This window comes from Artemia sp. Qi Xiang Cuo, chromosome 4, assembly GCF_049724085.1.
Source record: "Artemia sp. Qi Xiang Cuo chromosome 4, ASM4972408v1, whole genome shotgun sequence".
Taxonomy (NCBI): Eukaryota; Metazoa; Arthropoda; class Branchiopoda; order Anostraca; family Artemiidae; genus Artemia; species Artemia sp. Qi Xiang Cuo.
This window is the reverse complement of record NC_142797.1, coordinates 81305988-81326550: the sequence shown is the minus strand read 5'-3', so window position 1 is coordinate 81326550 and position 20563 is coordinate 81305988. Positions and strand designations below refer to the sequence as shown.

Genomic DNA, 20563 nt, shown 5'->3' with positions numbered 1-20563 from the left:
ATCCAATCGTTGAACCTTTATAAAACCTGGTTTTGTAGGCGGATTGTCGAACAGTGAATTTGAATCAATATTCAGCGTCCTTTCTTCAATGCCTGCGAAGTCTTACAGAAATCTTGAGAACTTCACCCCACCTTGGCTACTTGTGTGCCTGGGTGTTCTTATGCTTATATTCCATTTCGTGGAACCACATCGAAGATGCATACGGCATTGACTCAGTTTGAACAGAGGGTGAGCCTAAATCTTCAAGTACTGTGACGTCTTCCGGACCATTGGAGCCAGTAGTGGAGGAGTTTATATCGTATTTGAGCCAATTTGAAAGCGGTGACCCAGACGCGAAGCTACCTGATGATGAGCCACTTCTTCCAGTAGGCGTGTCATTTTCTTTTCTTTGCTGCCAAATTCTACAGTAGCTCAGAAATTAAACTCATGAGGTCATATTCGTTCCAGCCGACGCCACCTTAAATAGAAAAGCCGAGCTATGACTTAGCTTCGCTTTACTAACAAAAACTTACTACTGGTTCCGTCTTACGATCCTGGGTTAGTCTTAACTAGAGAAATGACAATAAAATCAATTCTTTACCAGCATATGCATTGCTTTTTCAGACGGAAAAATGCAGTTTGTTTCCAGGTTCGCCAATCTTTGGCATTCCCATGAGAAAGTCCAGGCAAATGGAAAGTCAAAAGGTCATAATGCTGCTGCTAAAGCTGAAAACTGTCAAGACACTGGGTGGTACGTAAATGGTGCTTTGGCCAGTAAACGGAAAGAAAAGATCTTGAAAAAACATTCAAGTACTGAATCGTGCTTTTGAGGTCGCGAAGCTGTTGGGGAGACAAGTATTACCTCTTAGAGCACACGGCGACCAGGAGAGACTTAAGCTTCTAACAAATATGGTAATAAATAACGGAAACTTTCTAAAGGTCATTCTTTTGCTCTTAAAATGCAACGTCCCTCTTAAGGAACATATGGAAAAAGCAATAGAGGATAGTAGAAAAAGGAAATCGAACATGGATGTATGCGTGAAATCCAGAGACGCAGATAATGGTCTTGGCTCAACCGTCACTTTTCTTTCTAAGACAATGATCCAGATAGTGATAAAGAGCATTTTTAAAAACATGTGGAGAGTCATAGCGGAATAAATTGGTGAAAAAAGGTACATCATCCAAATAGACACAACTCAGGATGCTTGGGTTGTGAACCAGGCTTCTATCGCATTGAGATATGTGAAAGACAAATAAATTCTTGAACGGCCCTTATAAATTTCTAGCATCAAGGGTATGAACGAAGTTTTACAAGTCAATATCGAAGAGCATGGACTTAAGTAGGAAAAGATAGTTGGGGAATCGTTTGACAGGGCTCCTAACAAGAGGGGCAAATTTAACGGACTTTTTTCTGACACTAAATACCAAATTCCAGATTCGGTCTATATCTGTTTCTACAGTCCCTTTATAAACCTTTGCGTCGTTGATTTTTCACTGCAACAGAGACAAGGAATCTCCTCGGTACCACGAACAGAATTTCATGTCATAAAAACGAATAGGTCTGCGGCGACAACAAGTAGAGAACAAAAAAGAAGGACAGTCAAAGTTGAAAAGGTTACAGAAAATTTGTTAAACTTCTTGGTGGTCAAAAAATAAGTCGCTTTTTTGGATGTTTTCCTGTGACGATTGCATGTATTTAGATGCAGTGCATGTTTGGTCCTCAGTAGAAAACAGCAGTTATTTCGACTCAAAACTGCATTTGAAGCCCGCTCTCTGCTGAGTAAGCTTACGGAGTACAAACCGATCCTAACCGCTCACTTATTTATACTGTATTTGAAATCATAGAACCTATTTAAGCTTTTTCCAGACCAAAGAATTGGACTTATTGACGGCCTGGAGCATAGTTGATAAAACAAGAAAGAATCTAGAGAGCATTTCCCACGAAAGCGTTGAAGAAAACGCCCCCAATATCGTGTAAAAGATCCAGGTCCTTCTTGATACCACTTCATGTGACCATTAAATTAGATCAGACCTACCAGCTTGTCATGTTGCCAAGAAAAAGTTCATGCCGGTAGAAACATCAAAATATTTTTGACCTGAAGATCTGGAACAGCGATTCGAGTCAAAGTAATCAGGTTAGTAATTGAACAAATAACAGCCAGCCTGAAAGAAAGATTTTCAGACAACAAACAGCTTAGTTCTGACGTATATTTCTTGCAGCCCACCACGCTCAGCCTTGTATGTCGAGGTGAAAAGCCAGAGTCGGTCCTTCAAAACTTTGTAGAGATATTGAAGGTGTTTCATGACAATCTGAGGTCAAAGGTGAAAAGCTTTGCCTCAGTTTACGACGAAAGTATTATAATAACAGGTCTTAAAAATAGTCGGGATTAGTTTGGTGTAGAATATGAGGATGAACCTGAAATTGGAGCTGAATCTGGAAGGGCTGATGTGCAAGATTCAACTTCCTGTGGTTTTTGCAGCAGCTGCATAATATACGTTTATGGGCTGCTATTAAGGCTCAATCTCTGCTCATCAGCTTTAACATCGCTTTTGTTACTGCAGTAGTGTTTTCATCTTTTAGTCTAGTTATTTTGTTTTGTATCTGATCAAAATATATATTTTGTGTTCTGACGGAAAGTAGGAAAGCTTTCAGTGAAATTAAACATCCTTCTGAAGAGGAAAAACACTCTGAAAATTCTTCGGTCCGAACTTTCATGATGCAGGACGAAAGCTGAAAGTTTTATACAGCTGACAATACTATGCCACTCTCCTTTTATTGAAAAAGTTGAGCAATACCGAGTCCAAACAAGAGTCAGGGAGATTTAAAACAAAAAATAGTTAGGGGTATATGTCCTCTTCTTACTGTAAGGCTACTTCTTACTTAGCGGGTAGTACTAATTTGCCTTGCGGAGCAAATAATATAGAGTGCAATTTCCACTCATTATTAAAGGTGTTTTCTGATTAAAGGAGAAAAAACTCCTTCTATAAGGAAGACCATAGGTAGGGCCTACCTTTATTGATCGGGTCATAAGAGCCGATGGTAGTCGATTTTTGTGACATGATGACCACAAAATAAACTAACAAGCTCAGGCCCGATGGCAGCATATATTTGCGCCATGAAGAGCACGCAATAAACGCACAAGCATCATTGGTTTCAAATTTTATTGTGAACTTAGATATTATTTAAACCACTTTCTATCGTCTGCCTGAATTTAAGTTTCCGACATACGCTGAAGCTTTTCCCACGAAAGCGTTAAAGAGTGACACGAACGCCTCCAAGTTCGTGTCAAAGATCCAGGGCCCTCTAGATACCACTACATTTGATCTTGAAATTATATCAGACCTACCAGCGTGTCATGTTGCCAAGAAAAATTTCATGCCGGTAGAAACCGGCATGAACCAGAAGATCTGGAAGAGCGATTTGTGTCGAAGTAATCAGGTTAGTAATTGAACAAATAACAACCAGCCTGATAGAAACATTTTTAGATAACAAACAGCTTATTTCTGACGCATATTTCTTGCAGCATATTTCTGCCTTGCGGCGCAAATAATGTGGAGTGAAATTTATACTCATTATTAAAGATCCTTTCTGATTAAACGCAAAAAAAAACAAATTCCTTCTATAAGGAGGACCATAGGTAGGGCCACTTAACCCAAATACCCCCTTAGATTTTCACTCTCAGTCCGCCTCTGCGTCCTACTAAACATACTGTCTATCCAAAATAACCAGTGTTATTCTGTTTTCTTTGGCTGTTGATCTCCAATCAAATTAATTTTCTGTCTCAGCTTTCTGTTCCTTTTTAATTAGATATCCTAAATCTGGAACGTATTGCAACTGTCTTTAGAAATCCCTCAATGCATTCTAATATCTCTGCTCGCACGAGGCCTGTCTAATTCCGGCATGATAGGACGTTAAATCTGAATTTTTCAAAGAAAATCTCATACATTAGTAATTCTTACGGATGAAAACAAAGCATTCCATCAAATTGAGGGCATTCACTTTAGTTTTAAAGTATTTTTGCTGATCTGTTACAACTTGTCATATAAGGATAAAATTTCCACCAATATTGTATTTTATAGCCAGGTGCTGGTAAAGAAAAAGTACCGTTTTAAATTCATAAAGCCACGTATAAACCATCGATCGAAAACTAAATTGAGGAAATCATGGCATAACATTAAACACGTTTTTTTACAGCTTATGTGACATATACTCAGAATTTGTTCAAGATAATTGCACAAAGGAGAGCTTTTATTTATAATGCATTTTTAGCCTCTAAAAAAGTTGGTAGAATAATACTAACTTCATATTGTTAAGTCTTACTATTATGAATGCCATCGAGATGGAATTTAGCAATAACTTTAAAGGTATGTCATCTTGTTTTCTGTTTTTTTTTAGCTCAGGGCCAATTTGATCCACTTACAGCCGTCTGACTAAGTTCCAATTTGAAACATAAGTTTTAACTGGATGGAAAAGCATTATTGTGAATTAAGATCTTAATAAAAATCAGAAAGATTCATGACTTCAAACTTTTCGTCAGATCTCAAAATTGAATTGGCTTACCTTTTGTCGTCTGACTGACTTCAATTTTGAGACATAAGCTCATACTTAGTGACAAAAACCTTGTGTGTATTTAAGATCACACATAAATGCAAAATTTTGACCAGTTTTATTTTTTCATTAGAGTGTAGGACTAAGTCAGCACGCATTCTGTCGTCTTACCGACTTAAAATTTGATACTTGTTTTCAGACTTGATGACAACACAATTTTTTGCAATGAAGACTAAGAAATAAATGCACAAGTTTCATTAGTTTGACTGTTCGTCGCCTGACTGACTTTATGTCGTCTTTACTTTATGTCGTCTGACTGATTTCCAATTTGAGACATGATCTCATTTTCGATGACAGCATATTTTTGTGCATTAAAGATCATGAAACAAAAGCAATATTTTTACTATTTTCACTTTTTACACACAGCTAAGGGCTAATGTAGTCTACTTTCTGAGGTCCAATTGGTTTCAAATTTGGGGTATGAGATCGAACTCGATGACAATACATTATTATGTAATGAAGATCGAAGGCCTAATTATGAAACATCATAAGACCCGATGATAGTCGATTTTTGGGACATGATGACCACAAAATAAATTAACAGGCTCAGACCCGGTGGCAGCATATATTTGTGCCATGAAGAGCAAGCAATAATTGCACAAGTGTCATTGGTTTCAATTTTTATTGAGAGCTTAGAAATTTTTACCTGCTGCCTCAAATTTTGCTGCCTCAACACTATAGGACTGGGGGTTTTGTAAAAATTTCAACGAGAGTCTTAAAGAAAATATTAGATCTTCAGCAGGAAACGTTGGCGAACAATTAAAATCTCAGCAGAATGGGAAGCGATTATAAAGGGTGCGTGGTAATCATTCACTCATCGGTCTCTACCCAGGTGGGAAGCGAAAGACATCAACAACGACTTTGACGAAAAAAGGAAGAAGAGCAATAACAAGAACAAGAAGAAAAAGATTGTTAGATCAAAGAAGGATTTCTTCTCTTAAGATATTAAGAGAGGATGATATTTACCGCACAAAGAATCACATCCGTCAATCAGCTCCTCATTGAATCTATTCAATGCTAAAAATGTTGATGTCAGTGTCAAGTATGGCTACTATGAACAATTTCATCCTCAACAACCCCTGTCGGATAATATACACTTTCAGGAATTTTCCAATTAATTTATCATTTATTGATTCAAATGTTCTGGTGAAGAAAAAGTCAGACAATAGAACTCCCATTTCTAGCGATGGCCTTTTCTGTGACAACTGTACCCTACAAAACTTGTTCAAACAAATTAATGTGTTCATTAATTGAACATTGGTGAGCACTAGCAATAATTTATCAAACTATGCAAGCTACATACAATTTATGATGATGACTCCAAAGTCATAAAAGGAGTTGAGAGGACAGGCACTGAGCTATGAATGTAGATCATATGCTGATTCTGACATTGAGTTAACTGCTGCAGTGACCCAGGAGTAATATTTAGATGGAAAACTAAATCATGAAATATTTAATATATCTCAATGGCTGCCTCCCAGTGTTAAGGTTGACATAAAGTTACAACTAGCTCCATCCAATTTCATTTTGAGAAAAACACTTGCTGCAGCACCTGATGCAAATGTCATTATCACTTCAGAAATTCTTCATGTTCTAAAACAACAGGTCATAAGCTGTGTTGCATTGGAAGTGGAAAAACTGAGAACCAATGGTAACAATATCAAACTTCTTGTCCCCCATACAGTCATTAATCAACGTACGTCACATTGCCACTGGCTCTCGCAGTTATACCATACTCATCATTTATCAATGGAGAAATCCCCTCAAAACTTGCTTTGGATTTTCTGAAGAGTGCTAGTGCCGTTGGATCCTGGACTGTATCCCCCATAATTTTAATTTTTTGAATTATCTAGCCTTGTGTGCAAAGTGAATGGAATACCCTTGTACAATTTATCATTTGATAAAAAATCCTACAGAATTCTGTATGAATTGACTATGCAATGCCTAGATCATAACTCACAACTATTTGAAAATGGAATAACCAATTCAATGTTTTCAAAAAATCATGGTGTAATTGTTTTGGACTTGTCTGGCACTCAAAATATGAGCATAGTACGAATAGGGAATGTACGTCTGGAGTGCACATTTGCCGATGCTTTGACTGAAAGTATTACATTAATATCACTGAGTCAATTTGAAACCTACTGGGAAATCACCCCCGACGGCAGTGTTCTACTAGACCTGGCATCATGAACACAAATCAAATAATAGGCGTATTTTGTTTGGATTTATACATGTTTCAATATAAATCCTATTTTATACCATCGGACTTCATTGAAAAATTCCAAGTTTTAACATTATCCTAATCATTGTTAATAGTTGTCTGTCAAGTTTGAAGACAGGTCATTGGCTGAAACAGCGAAGAAAATAGAATTTTTATTGGATCTTCTTGGCCTATCATATAAACTCTACAACAACACATCAACAACTTTATTGTAAGCAGTGGGAAAACTATTATTCAAAATCGGAGGAGAGTAAATGATTTAACTACTAGGACCTGTGGCTTTCATGCACTACTCTATTTCATGTTCAGGCGTCGTGGCTATACCCACACGCAGTTTCTCAGCCTTTACGCTGACATTCCTGGTCCGACCGACTTCCTAGTGGAAAATATACTTTCAAACGTGTTTAATATTGATTTGGATATGGTGGAGTTCTTCCACTAAGAAGATTTTACTACGAAATAAAAAATACTTTTAAATTTTCACACTAGCCTGGACAGAACAAAACTAGTCATAATATTTTGCAGGTAGTGGACTTTGATTTTCAAGGAGTTTATCAACTTTCAGAGGACCAACCGATTAAAATGTTGTGACTTATTTTCAATTCTATCAGTTACTGGTAATCAGTTGAGAAAAGAAATGGCTAGTTTTAAGTGTTTAATTTTTTTTCGAATGAAGGAGAAGTTATTTTACACACCCACTATACAGTGAGTTTAGTGGAGGCCGATAAACTCAGAATATGTCACATTTCTGATTGTGAACATTACCCAAATAATTGTAGAGGTCTGATTTTGGTGCTCGCGGGTATTACGATGAGAGAACTATTGCACTTTCACAATAATATCAATCGGAAGAAACCCAAGCCTGATTCTGTGCAGGTAGTAGATTTTAAAGGATTTTGTAAAGTTCCAGAAAGTACCGGTTTAGAAAAGCCACTTGATGAAATGCCTTTAGAAAAAGGTAAGGATCTGAACGATTAAAAGTTTTTCACCCTGCCGTAGAGGAAATCCCTTAAGCAATTATTTTTATAATTTACTGTTTTTATATTAGTTTGCCTTTCACGAGTACTGTTTTTTTTATGTAATTCGGAATATTATATGGTGATGAGGTATTGGCTTCCCAATTTACACTTACATTAACGTTATTATTCCTGTCGACGTTTTCACATTGGTTATTTTCTAGACTGACATCTGAAGAAAAATCTTGAGCACTGGAAGTATTCATTGCTCGCATTATAGTACAGTTTAAATCCTCTAAATTACTTTCATTTCCTGGACTTATCAATTTTCTTTCTAAAGTACACTTCCAAATGTTGTGAGGGGCTTCCTTTCCTATCGTATCATAAGTTCGGTTCCCCTCAGTTTCGTCCGTTACAGAAATTGAATGGTTGTCCTCTAGTATCTTCTTTAGTCTCGCTATTTCAGGATTCACTACAAAAAGAGGTTTGGGATTTTTATTCTTTCGAGCTGTCTAATATTCACTAAGCGTCTTCTACAAGTTTTTAATTCATGTAACAAAAATAGATTTTTTATTTAAAGTTCGGCCAATGCAAAGTAAGAGCGCACGATAAGAGAAATTTTGAAGATCCATCTTGGATGACATAAAGTAAATCGTTTGGAAAAATTTTAATGTCTTACATTTTCTAATTGTAGTGTGGAGCTGACTGTTTTGGGCCTTCTTTTGTTCATTGATACAGATTTGATGACTGATAAAAACTACAATTAGTAGACCAGAAACCCACTCATCTTCCAAAAAAAAATGATCTTTTTTGGGCTTGAAAAAAATGCATTCAAATATTGATTTAGCTTCAAATTTATGGAGAAGGGAAAAGGGGGTATATTTTTTGCTAAAATCAATACTGGTATTTAAAAGAAGGCTAATGCAAAGTAGGGCGCACGATAAGAGAAATTTTGAAGATCCATCTTGGATGACATAAAGTAAATCGTTTGGAAAAATTTTAATGTATTACATTTTCTAATTGTAGTGTGGAGCTGACCGTTTTAGGCCTTCTTTTGTTCATTGATACAGATTTGATGACTGATAAAAACTACAATTAGTAGACCAGAAACCCACTCATCTTCCGAAAAAAATAATCGTTTTTTGGGTTGGAAAAAAATGCATTCAAATATTAATTTAGCTTCAAATCTATGGAGAAGGGAAAAGGGGGTATATTTTTTGCTAGAATCAATACTGGTATTTAAAAGAAGTTGAATGAATGGCGGAAATTCATTCCAATTAGTTCCATGTGTTTCATCATGGTAGCCAGTACGTAGGGGACCTCGAGGTTTTTCTGGACACGGGTTGGTTTGGACATTGCCACTATAAAATCGAGTTTTACACGAAAAATTCTACCAAAAATCAGAATTAAGTATTGACAAGTGGCCGACTTTACGCAAAAGTTTTAAATGTTTCCGAACATGCGTTTCAAAGATATTTCCTTTGAACCATTTTTAAATATACTTTTATATTTCCACTAACATGCAAAAGTTTTTGTACCTGTGTTTTTTACGTGAGTACATGGTTGAGTTTTGGCTGGTACTTAGACTTATCATGTCACAAACTACAGCTAGTCAGAAGTTAAACTCACCTTAACTATCGTTTTTCTAGAAGGGATTTATAGAAATGATCATTAAAGGGTTGATTCGAACGCCTTAGTCTGGTTGGTTCGAACGAATTTTTAAAAGTATCCGAAACAACCCCACTTTGTCAAATTAACTCCAGGAGGGAAGAAACAAGCGCAAAATAGAGACACAAAGGCAGTTTATAGCATCCCATACATTGCATCTGTGTTTAACCCAACAATAAAGACTACGGCTTTGCTATTGAGGTAATTATAGAGCAGTCCACATTTCTGACCTACGAATAAAGTGAACATACCGCTCAATGCCTTTTCTATGCTCTTTCCATGCTCTTTATGCTCTTTATTTTTTCATCTTGGGAAATCAAGGCCCAGGCCTCGATAAACTGGATGAATAAATTCCTAAAGCGGGAACGTGAAATATCTATCAGATCCTCTGAGGCAACAAGTCAAGCTATAGCAAGTAGTTTTAACGAAGTGGTTGTAGAGAGATTATTCGATAATCTTGCCTTAGTCTATAAAAAATACCAAATCCTTCTGGACTATACTCTGAACACGGACGAAACAGGTGTCCCAACTGTATTACCTAATCCTAGAGTGCTTGCTAAGAAGGGCCAAATGGAAAGGGTCTAAACAAAATCAACAGAACGTGTTAAAAATGTAACCATGGTATGTTTTGTCACAGATAAATATGTACCTCCAGTTTGTTCCTTGATAAGATAAGATATTTATTTCAAAAAGATCACTATCACAAGCCCATAAAGGGCTCAATTTGGACTTCGGATTCGACAATATAAATGGTTGCACTAAAACTGGCAAAAATGCAAAAAACAACAACGAAATAGAAAAATCATAATGAACAATCATTTAACAGTCAATAATTAAAACTGTAAAAAGTCAATTAAAATGTTAAAAATATAAAAAACTGGTCAAACTAAACTTACACAAATACGAATTAGAAAAAAATTTAGAACGGACATAAAAAAGAAAGGGGGGAATAAGCGAATATAAACAAAAAAAGAGCGAGACATTAATGCGTATAAATTAAAAGGAACACTAAGACAATGTCAATAATTCAACTACAGTAAGTCAATAAAAGAGTTAAAAAAAATAAAAACTGGTCAAGAAAGGGGGGAGGGGACAAAATAAATAAATAAACCCCCCAAAAAAGAACGAAAAATAAAATATATAAAAATTAAAGGGGGAACTGAAAGAAAAGGGGGGACAAGCAAATTTGTTCAAGACCCTGGGCAGCACCATCAGCTAATAAACAAAAGAGAGGGGAAAAAAAGAAACTATTGGGACATTTTATTCATTTTTTCTGTAATAAAGGGGACAAAAGTTCTTTCGTATCTGGAAGTAACGCAGCGAATGGGGGACAAAACAGGGATGGGCTCAGAAACATCTCGAGGCGGCCGTAATCTGGATGAGGAGTGACTTTTGGGGAAAATACTTGCTGTCCGAGGGTTTGTTATGGCATTTTTTGCAGAACGGAGGCACAAATTATTTCTTCGTCTCTCGAGGGTCTCTAGTTTTGAAATATTTAACAAATGCAAATATGGTATCTTGCCCTCTTTAAAAATAATTCTTAGAGCTCTCTTTTGGACATTTTAAATTTTTTGAAATTGCTTCATTTGAGAGGCCAGGGTGCCACACAAGACAAACATACTCTAATATGGGACGCATAAAAGAAATGTGTACTTGTAGTAAATGTGATTGGGGGTAAATAAATTTATTTAAAAGTTTAAGGAGGGAAAGCGAGGAGTTTGCTTGTCGTAGGATATTATTTATATGGGCATCCCATTTCAAATTGGAAAAAATTGTAATACCAAGGAGTTTAAGAGATGTGACAGAGGTTTCAGGAGGAATAGGAGCAGGAAAAAGGGGAGGGGATTTAAGGAAACTTTAAGGTTTTTAAAGTTTTTAAGGTTTTTAAAGGGGAGGGGATTTAAGGTTGACATGGATTTGAGATTATGAAACTGTCTAAGATCAATGAGGGGGGGGGGGACTTTCATCTTCAGCCAGTCTGCGAGAAAACTTTCATAAAATTTTGAAAAAATTGAGGTGAGGGTAATAGGACGAATGCCATCAAAGCCAGGTTTCCCATTTTTTTTTGATTGGGATAATAAAGCCTTGTTTCCAATATTGAGTTCCTTGTTTCCTTGTTTCCAGTAATTTCATTAAACAGGGTGGATAGGGGTTTTGAGAGGTAATCACTGAAAGCTTCAATCAGAGGAACAGGAATATCTAAAGGGCAAATGCTTGATCGTTTTAGTTTTTCAATTTTTTTTTACAACATCAAATGGAGAAATATGTGGGACTGAAAAAGGATCAGGAACATCTTGAAATGTTTAAGATAGTGGTGGGAGACTTAGGACAATAGAAGCCAGAAACTTATTGAGGTCATTAGCTGTGGTCTTTGGAGGTTCATTTATATTAAAATTTAGTTGTTATTAACTCTTGCCGGTAAGTTTTTTAATATCAGAGTTCCAGTTCTTTGGTTTATCATGGCGCAAGTATTTAATTTTATTTTTATAGTAGGCTCGGGCAGGGTGATCGGGAGGGTGAAGTCTTATAAACTGAGTATAATTGCTGATTTTGAGGAAATCTGGGTTCTGGGACTGAACCTCTGTCACAGCAATAATATTAATTTTTATGAATTTCAGAGATACCCTCGAGTTTGGTAATTTTATCAAAATTCAGGCTTTCAGCATTGGTAAGTAGGAAAGCTGGAAATTTAAACCGATTTGGATATTGGGATTTTTTTTTTCAATTTGGTATGGAGTTATTTGGGGTTGAAGCTTATGAGAAGGATGCTGTGGGTAAGGAAGTGGTTTTGAGGCGTTATTAAAAGGCGGGACTGGACCGGGATTGAGAGAAAAGGAGGACAGAGGACAAATTATGAGAATATTATTAAGTTGGGATGGAACTAGGAATTCGTCTCACTATTTGAAGTTTTAGGAACTCTGCATGGAAGTGTTACCTGTGGATCATTCTGCCTGCTTACTCTTAAGCCAGAGTCATACTGGTAGGGTAGCCAGAGGGGATAAAGTGTTAGGGGAGGGAGAAAGGGTTCCTGGTGATCTGGGAATAAGTCAAATTGGGAATGTTCTTTATATGGGGGGTGGGGGGGGCAAGATGATGGAGAGGGAGGGAAGTACGGTGGGGAGTGTCTGAGAGGGAAGGGGTTGGGTTTGTTTCGGGAAATAACGGGTGGAGTCCAGAACCGGTCGGTAACTTCTTGGACGCACGGAGAAGAACGGAGTCAAAAGGAAGTGGATTTTTGGGAGGAATATTAGTGAGGGGGGGGGGTTAATTGGGGATGGTCCGAATTGATTAAGGTGATTGTGGGGGTTGGACTGACTGGACACGCGTAAGTACTTGGGGCGAAGGATTGTTTCGAGGGATGGATTCCTGAGGTATACTGCTCTGTATTGGGCAAATATACACCAAGATTAAAAAAGTTTCTTTAAAAAAAAAAATTCACCGCCTAAATTTGCTAGAGAATCTCATCCTAGGGTATGTCAATGCTGGGCAGAGTTTGAAATATATATCATATATATTTTAAATTTATTTCTTATTTATAATTAGTTTTAACTCTAAATGTTTCTTTTATCGAGATGAAATGAGTTTGTAAGGTTGCCCCTACTAACAGGGCTAATAAATTTGGTAGCGTGATACAAACTGAGGCGTTAGGTAAGAATCAGTACTCAGAATTCAGTGACAACTGATTTTATTTACAAAAGAAGATAAAAGAAAAATATTCTAATTCTATTTATGTTGAATACTTTCAAACCTCTTCTAAGTCTAAGGTCTAATGATCTACTTGTTCTCCACCAATGTTTACCGAAAAGAAAAGATTAAGTTAATCTTAGGCTAACGAATGTTTTAACTTAAAAGGGTTACACTTAATCAGTTAATCGATGTTTGAGTTCTGGGTTATAAAAATTTTTTAGTTCAAACTATTTTTGAAATAAGCTAAGAATAACAGTAGGTGCGTTAATTCAACCTTAATTATCCTAAAACAAGAGATTCTTTTTACTATTTCTTGAAAGTTTTGTGTATTCCTTTGACCTTTATTAAGTCTTAATTTTTGTAGGGAAACTTAATTGAAAATATCTGGACATAACGGTTTAGAAATTCTTAAGCTGTTAATATTGTTCCCCTTGTTCCCCTAAACTGCTTGTATAAACATTCAGGTTACCTTTGTATAAACATGCAGTACGGGATTAACGAAATGAAAGCGTGATTACAAGAGGAACGGTGTGTTCCACTTCGTATAAACGTCTGAAGATTGCACAAAAGGGGGAGGGGGTTTAAGTAATGTTATTGTCCGATAATTCCAATTTTCGAATAAAAGGTCTTTATAAAGTCAAGCTAAGTCTCAAGGGACTCTAGGCTGAAAAGGGGAAGCTCAAATGGCTCTCCTAGCTTTCTCTTCTTGGTTGAGGTTTTCTTTCCTCCTTAAACTCTCAGTTATTCAAAGCTTAAATTTCTGAGAAGAAATTAAATTTGGCTTATTCTAACCTTAAAAAAATGCTGTTTTGTCCAAATGGCTCAAGCCTTGTCTAGGTGGGAATACTAATAGAAGTATAAGTTCTAAAATCATTAATTTCTCTTATATACTTATTAGAATTTTTTGCAAATGACAGAAAGCCTTTTTGAGGTTTTTTCTGCTTATTTTAACCTTTATCTTCATAATTTTATTACCAAGGAGAATTTAAGACAGAGAGTGGTAAATTATTGTAATTTACAAAGTAAACACTTACTCTTTGTTCGATTTCCAAAAAAAGACTACCCTGCTTTTGTTCCTCAATCCCTATTTTAAGTTCTCTCTATTTTGTTCTTCTTTCCTGTCATTGATCAGAGACCAGTTTGATGTCATCCTAATAATAGTTCTTTGTTCGAAAAGTTAGTATCCGCTTTCTCTATTAAAAACCCTGTTTTTGGTCTTGTGATTCAAATTGCGCAATATCTTATTGTCGTTGACCCCTCGAGTTTGAAACGGCAGTCCGCTATTTGTATTTGCATTTTATGGTCCTTGTTAGATCAAGGGTACACTTGTTCAAAATCTAGCTAATGTTGTTTGTTTCCTTACACAAAGAAAATTAATACTTCGTTACTCTTATCATTACGCAAAAGTCATACTTTACTATCTTTACAATTTAGTCAGGTTATGATGTATCCCACATTTTTACAACCTCCCACACTTAAAATTCTTAGTACAGTTATTTTTTCTTAATGAAACTATAAATTGCTAAGAATCAATTTAGTTCAATCTCCTCCTGTTCTACATTTACGTGGAATCCTTGAGACTTTTGTTTCCTATAGTCTAACCATAGTTTTCTCAATGTTTTAAATATAATTCCAATAGAGACTAGTCCTAATAAAATTAGAAATAGATTAAGGGTATTGAAAAAAATGTCCAATAGCTAGTCGTTTTCCTTTTTTTTCGTTCTTTAATGAAATGTTCATTTTTATTATCTCAGCTATTACAATCTGCGTCTTTATGTTTTTCTTGAAATATATATAGATTAAATCTTCAAATTCTTTGCTCCATTCGTTTTGTATACCAGCTATGTAGAGGTTTCCTTCTAGGCAAATTATCGATATATTTAAAGGTGCCATTTCCTTAGTGATCTGTCCCCTATACATACTGTTCATCTTTAACATTTCTGCAGTTAGAGAACATTCTTCTGGCAATTTCACTATTCAGCTGCCTTTTATATATGTGAATTTACTGTTTTTCTCTGTTTTACATTCGAAATGTATTCTTATTTCTTCTTTGAAAGGAGATGTGATTATATACTTTTCCCTTCCAATTCTTTGGATTAAGATTTTATTCTCCTTTATAATTTTTGTTTCAAACTCTTGATTAACTAGTATATTGTTGTACGTATAGTTTTCTGAATGACAAGAATTTATTTGTGTCTTTATAATAATATGATGATGGGTGAAAAATAGTGGTATACTATTTAAACTACATCCTTTTTCTGTATTATCATCTTCTAAAAAATATATCGTTTGATCTTTACTTAACCCAAAAAAATTGAACTCTTTTTCTATTTGAAAGAAATACGAAGTGTTTGACACTGGGAACGGAATTTTGAACATTTCGAACATTCTGAACCCATCTTGCTTATTTGATATAGAAAAATCACAAATAACCAACAATTTCAATTGTTGTGTCGCCACATTGCAGCTAGTCGATTTATAAAGTTCCAGTAAGCCGTAACGTCTGTAATTAACCGATATCCTATAGCCTATTGGTAGTGAATTTTCAATTTCGAAAATTGTCCTAAGCATGTCTGCTGGATCTGTGACAATGAATGGGAAACTTTTATTTTCTGGTTGAAGAATAGAAAGGATTACTATTTCTATTTTCTTTACTAAGCTTTTTATTTGAATTGAACTTATTGTTACTTCCTTGTTTATCTTTTAAGTTGTCTTATATTTACTAACCTTCGTTTATAAGTTTTCAACTGGTGTAACAAAAGGACGTTTTTATATAATTCCGATAACACTAGATAGGGTCTCCTATAAGAATAATTTTATGATGAACTTTATTGAATGACTCTTTTTTTTCTTTTTTCTTTTTTATACATATTTGTCGGCTGACAAATACCTCTTGAACGAGATTAGATATTCATTCATATTCAGAACAAAACTCCTCTCAATCATCCGTGCTAGTGACTCCTGTTTCATAGTCCTAGTCTTTCCGTGCTAGTGACCTTCATAGTCCTAGTCTTGTCCGTGCTAGTGACTCCTGTTTCATAGTCCTAGTCTTTCTGTGCTAGTGACCTTCATAGTCATAGTCTTGTCCGTGCTAGTGACTCCTGTTTCATAGTCCTAGTCTTTCTGTGCTAGTGACCTTCATAGTCCTAGTCTTGCCAGTGCTAGTGACTCCTGTTTCTGTTCCCACTAGCCTGTTTGTGTTCCCACTAGCCTGTTTGTGTTCCCACTAGCCTGTTTCTGTTCCCACTATCCTGTTTCTATTCTCACTAGCCTTTTTGTGTTCCCACTAGCCTGTTTCTGTTACCACTAGCCTGTTTCTGTTCCCACTAGCCTGTTTCTGTTCCCACTAGCCTGTTTCACCACAGCGGATACAAGTTGGAGGTTTTTCACATTCCGATTGTCTATATGGACCCCCGCAAGTCCAGCATTTTATGCGAGAGTTTTTTCTTTTTTACTAAATTTATACCTGGAATAATTATCCCTATTTGGTCTTGACATATCTTTCTTTTTAGAAATGTCTAAGCTCGTTGCGAATCTTTGTATTTCTACCCCTGTATAAGAAATAGCGTGATTAATCCTAGCACTGTCATTTTTTTCTAAACTCCTCGGTATTTTTTTAAGGGTGGTAATCCATGAATGGTTTCATTTGGATATGTCTGTAACGAGATGGGATGTGCTTGCTCCACAAATAGACTTTGAAGCCTACTTGTGACTGTGGTATCTCTATATTGCCCTTCTAGAGCATTTATTCTAGACAGCGCTTGTTTTAGTGCAATTTCTAACTCTTTGATTTTGTTTTTATTTGAACTCATGATTGTTCTATCCTTATAAAGTCTTAATGCGGGAAACGTTTTGAACCTTTAAATTGTTTTAAACTACTAAAATGAGCTAGTTTATAAATTGCGTAAGAATTAGCTCAATATCTCGATTTAAATTAACCCTCAAGGCTAATATTGTAATTACACACTCTTGAGGATGATTAACCTATGCCCTTTTTTTCTAAATTATAGACGCTTCGGACACTAGAACTTGTAGCAAATAGAAAGAAAAGGAGAAGAAAGAAAGAATCTTAGGAAGATAAAAGATAAAAGTCTGTCTGAGCTTCCCCCTTAGGTTAAAATTTCCTTTAATGAACACTTTTTCAAACTTTTCTGTCTTGGATAGGTTCGGAAAACTGAACACACACCTTCTTGTGAGGGACCGAGGACTCAATTTTACCAAATTTTATGAATTTAATTATTGCTCCCCCACTTACATGAAAGTTGCACCGAACTTGAGTACTGCTGGTACCAGTTGTAAGGTTGCCCCTACTAACAGGGCTAATAAATTTGGTAGCGTGATACAAACTGAGGCGTTAGGTAAGAATCGGTACGCAGAATTCAGTGACAACTGATTTTATTTACAAAAGAAGATAAAAGAAAAATATTCTAATTCTATTTATGCTGAATACTTCCAAACCTCTTCTAGGTCTAAGGTCTAATGATCTACTTGTTCTCCACCAATGTTTACCGAAAAGAAAAGATTAAGTTAATCTTAGGCTAACGATTGTTTTTACTTAAAAAGGTTACACTTGAACAGCTAGTCAAGGTTTGAGTTCTGGGTTATAAAAATCCTTAAGTTCAAGCTATTTTTGAGCTAAGCTAAGAATAACCGTACTTGCTTTAATTCAACCTTCATTAACCCAAACCAAGAGATTCTTTTATTATTTCTTGAAAGGGTTGTGTATTCCTTTGCTCTTTATTAAGCTTTAATTTTAGCAGGGAAACCTAATTGAAAATATCTAGACATAAAGGCTTAAAAATTTTTAAGCTGGTAATATTGTTCCCCTTTTTCCCCTAACCTGCTTGTATAAACATTGAGGTTACCTTTGTATAGACATGCAGTACGGAATTAACGAAATGAAAGAGTGATTAAAAGGGGAACGGTGTGTTCCTCTTCGTATAAACGTCTGAAGATTGCACAAAGGGGGGGGGGGCTAAGTAATTTTATTGTCTGATAATTCTAATTTCCGAATATAAGGTCTTTATAAAGTCAAGCTAAGTCTCAAGGGACTCTAGGCTGAAAAGGGGAAGCCCAAATGGCTCTCCTAGCTTTCTCTTCTTGGTTGAGGTTTTCTCTCCTCCTTAAACTCTCAGTTATTCAAAGCCTAAATTTCTGGGAAGAAATTTAATTTGGCTTATTCTAACCTTCAAAATGCTGTTTTGTCCAAATGGCTCAAGCCTTGCTTAGGTGGAAATACTAATGAAACTATTAGTCCCAAAATCATCAATTTCTCTTATATACGTATTAAAATTATTTCCAAGTGACAGAAAGCCTTTTTGAGGTTTTTTCTTCTTATTTTAACCTTTATCTTCATACTTTTATCCCCAAGGAGAATTTCAGACAGAGAGCGGTAGCTTATCGTTATTACAAATTAAACACTTACTCTTTGTTCGATTTCCAAAAAGAACTACCCTGTTTTCGTTCCTCAATCCCTATTTTAAGTTCTCTCTATTTTGTTCTTCTTTCCTGTCATTGGTCAGAGACCAGTTTGATGTCATCCTAATAATAGTTCTTTGTTCAAAAAGTTAGTATCCGCTTTCTCTATTAAAAACCCTGTTTTTGGTCATGTGATTCAAATCGCGCAATATCTTATTGTCGTTGACCCCTCGAGTTTGAAGCGGCAGTCCGCTATTTGTATTTGTATTTTATGGTCCTTGTTAGATCAAGGGTACACTTGTTCAAAATCTAGCTAATGTTGTTTGTTTCCTTACACAAAGAAAATTAATACTTCGTTACTCTTATCATTACGCAAAAGTCATGCTTTTCTATCTTTACAATTTAGTCAGGTTATGATGTATCCCACATTTTTACAAGTTATTGCGGATAGGAAACACTAATTGATGGCTTGAATACTTTTCTTAATTATTATTACTGGAACAAGTCTGAACAGCTCCAGCTAAGTTAGTTAAATATAATATTGGCAGCAATAGTATTAATCTGGAAAGTTGGATACCGATGTGAGGCTTTGAATTTTGTTTGAAGGTACATTAGTCATTATTGTTATAATGCTTGCTTAGTTTCCACTTTTTTCAGCCTTGATAGTTTGATAGCAGGTTTTCTTTTTTAGGCAAGATTGAAAGCAATAGTGAAAGCTTGCAGGTCTCTCCCTTGCTCAAGACTGATACTCAGAAAGAGAATAGAAATTTGGTTTATTACAGCAAAATAGACCAGAGTAAAGATAACAAATACAATATCAAACATATAGAAAGATCCAAGGAGATGGACAATAGTCAAGAAAATGAAAAAGCTGGACGAAAGTTTAATATTCACTTTCATTGCTGTAAAGGTTTTTCTTCAATGACAACAGAGAAAAACTGTCCTCATGGAACAAGAACGACAACAGAGGAACCTGTTACGACTGCATTCACAACTGCAATAACAACAACTGAAACAATCCTGCTCACCGTTGCAACCAACCAAAGTCTCACAACATCTGATGCTGCAATTACAACTTCTGCAACTGAATCACATGTGTCAAGCATTACCACCACAGCAAGCATGACAACTTCACATCCTATTATTATTCCAAATCCTACAATTGCAGCACCAATCTTCGAAATGGACACGTCAAACATTGAAGTAGAGTCGAATAATATTGTTCCAAATTTTCCCATTATTGCATATTAAGAATATTAAGAGCAGGCAAACAGGTGACTTAGAATTCTATGTAGCATTAAACAAGCTAGTATTCAACGGAGACAGATTAGTATGAGTTATCACAAACAAAGCAAGGAGCGCAACCTTTCACTCCCATCTCTTAAAGCTGCTGAAAAGTGACAATAACAAGGCAGAGCTATGAGAGGATGGAGTAAACTGGCATAGCAAAGTAGGATGCATAGAAACAAAGGAAGTAAATCCAAACTTTAACCCCTCACTAACTAAACATCTTTTACAATTTATTAGATCTGGAATACTGTGTGCTAATTCAAGTACTGGTAAGTTTTAGAATTATTTATCCCAAACAGGAATAACCAATTCCCTAGTTTGCCAAAAATATGAAAGGGCTTTGAACACAAGATGGTGTCTTCTACAAGATGGCAAATTTCCTACTAGGATTAATTATCGAATTGGGATATTTCAAAAGTCAAGTGTTAAGCTAAAAGACGTAATTAGGGCTGATGATATCTGACAGCTGACAGAATGTATGTAAGTTCGGTGAAACCAAATATTACTTCCCCTCCGCCCTAATTAATTTTGCTGGAGTGACAAGTAATTGGCCCTTTGTGACCTGAGCCTTAACTTAGTTTACCTCTTTATTTTTAGCTTATCTTGAATATGATAGTAAAACAAAAGGAAACTAAGTAGAAAAACAAATTTTTTGAAGTTATTGTTCAAATTGAAAATTTAAAAAAAAAAACGAAAATTACCCCATATATAAAAACAGTTACCCAATCAATC

General features: G+C 35.7%; 1 protein-coding gene across 5 annotated transcripts in view; it reads left to right on the top strand.

The window, feature by feature from the left end:
- Positions 1-4084: 4084 nt before the first annotated feature.
- LOC148953498 (uncharacterized) overlaps positions 4085-20563 on the top strand; it is a 104128-nt gene continuing 87649 nt past the window's right edge. For 4 of the 5 annotated variants that reach the window (XR_016141719.1, XR_016141720.1, XR_016141721.1 and 1 more), the window contains exons 1-2: positions 4085-4344; positions 19233-20100. Coding sequence is in view for 1 of the 5 variants with exons in the window: in XM_089088572.1 (XP_088944698.1) it covers positions 4305-4344; positions 19233-19792 (600 nt within the window). In the remaining 4 variants the exon portion in view is untranslated. Of the gene's footprint in view, positions 4345-19232; positions 20273-20563 lie in introns of those variants that run through there. The other variant, XM_089088572.1, reaches the window with a different exon arrangement.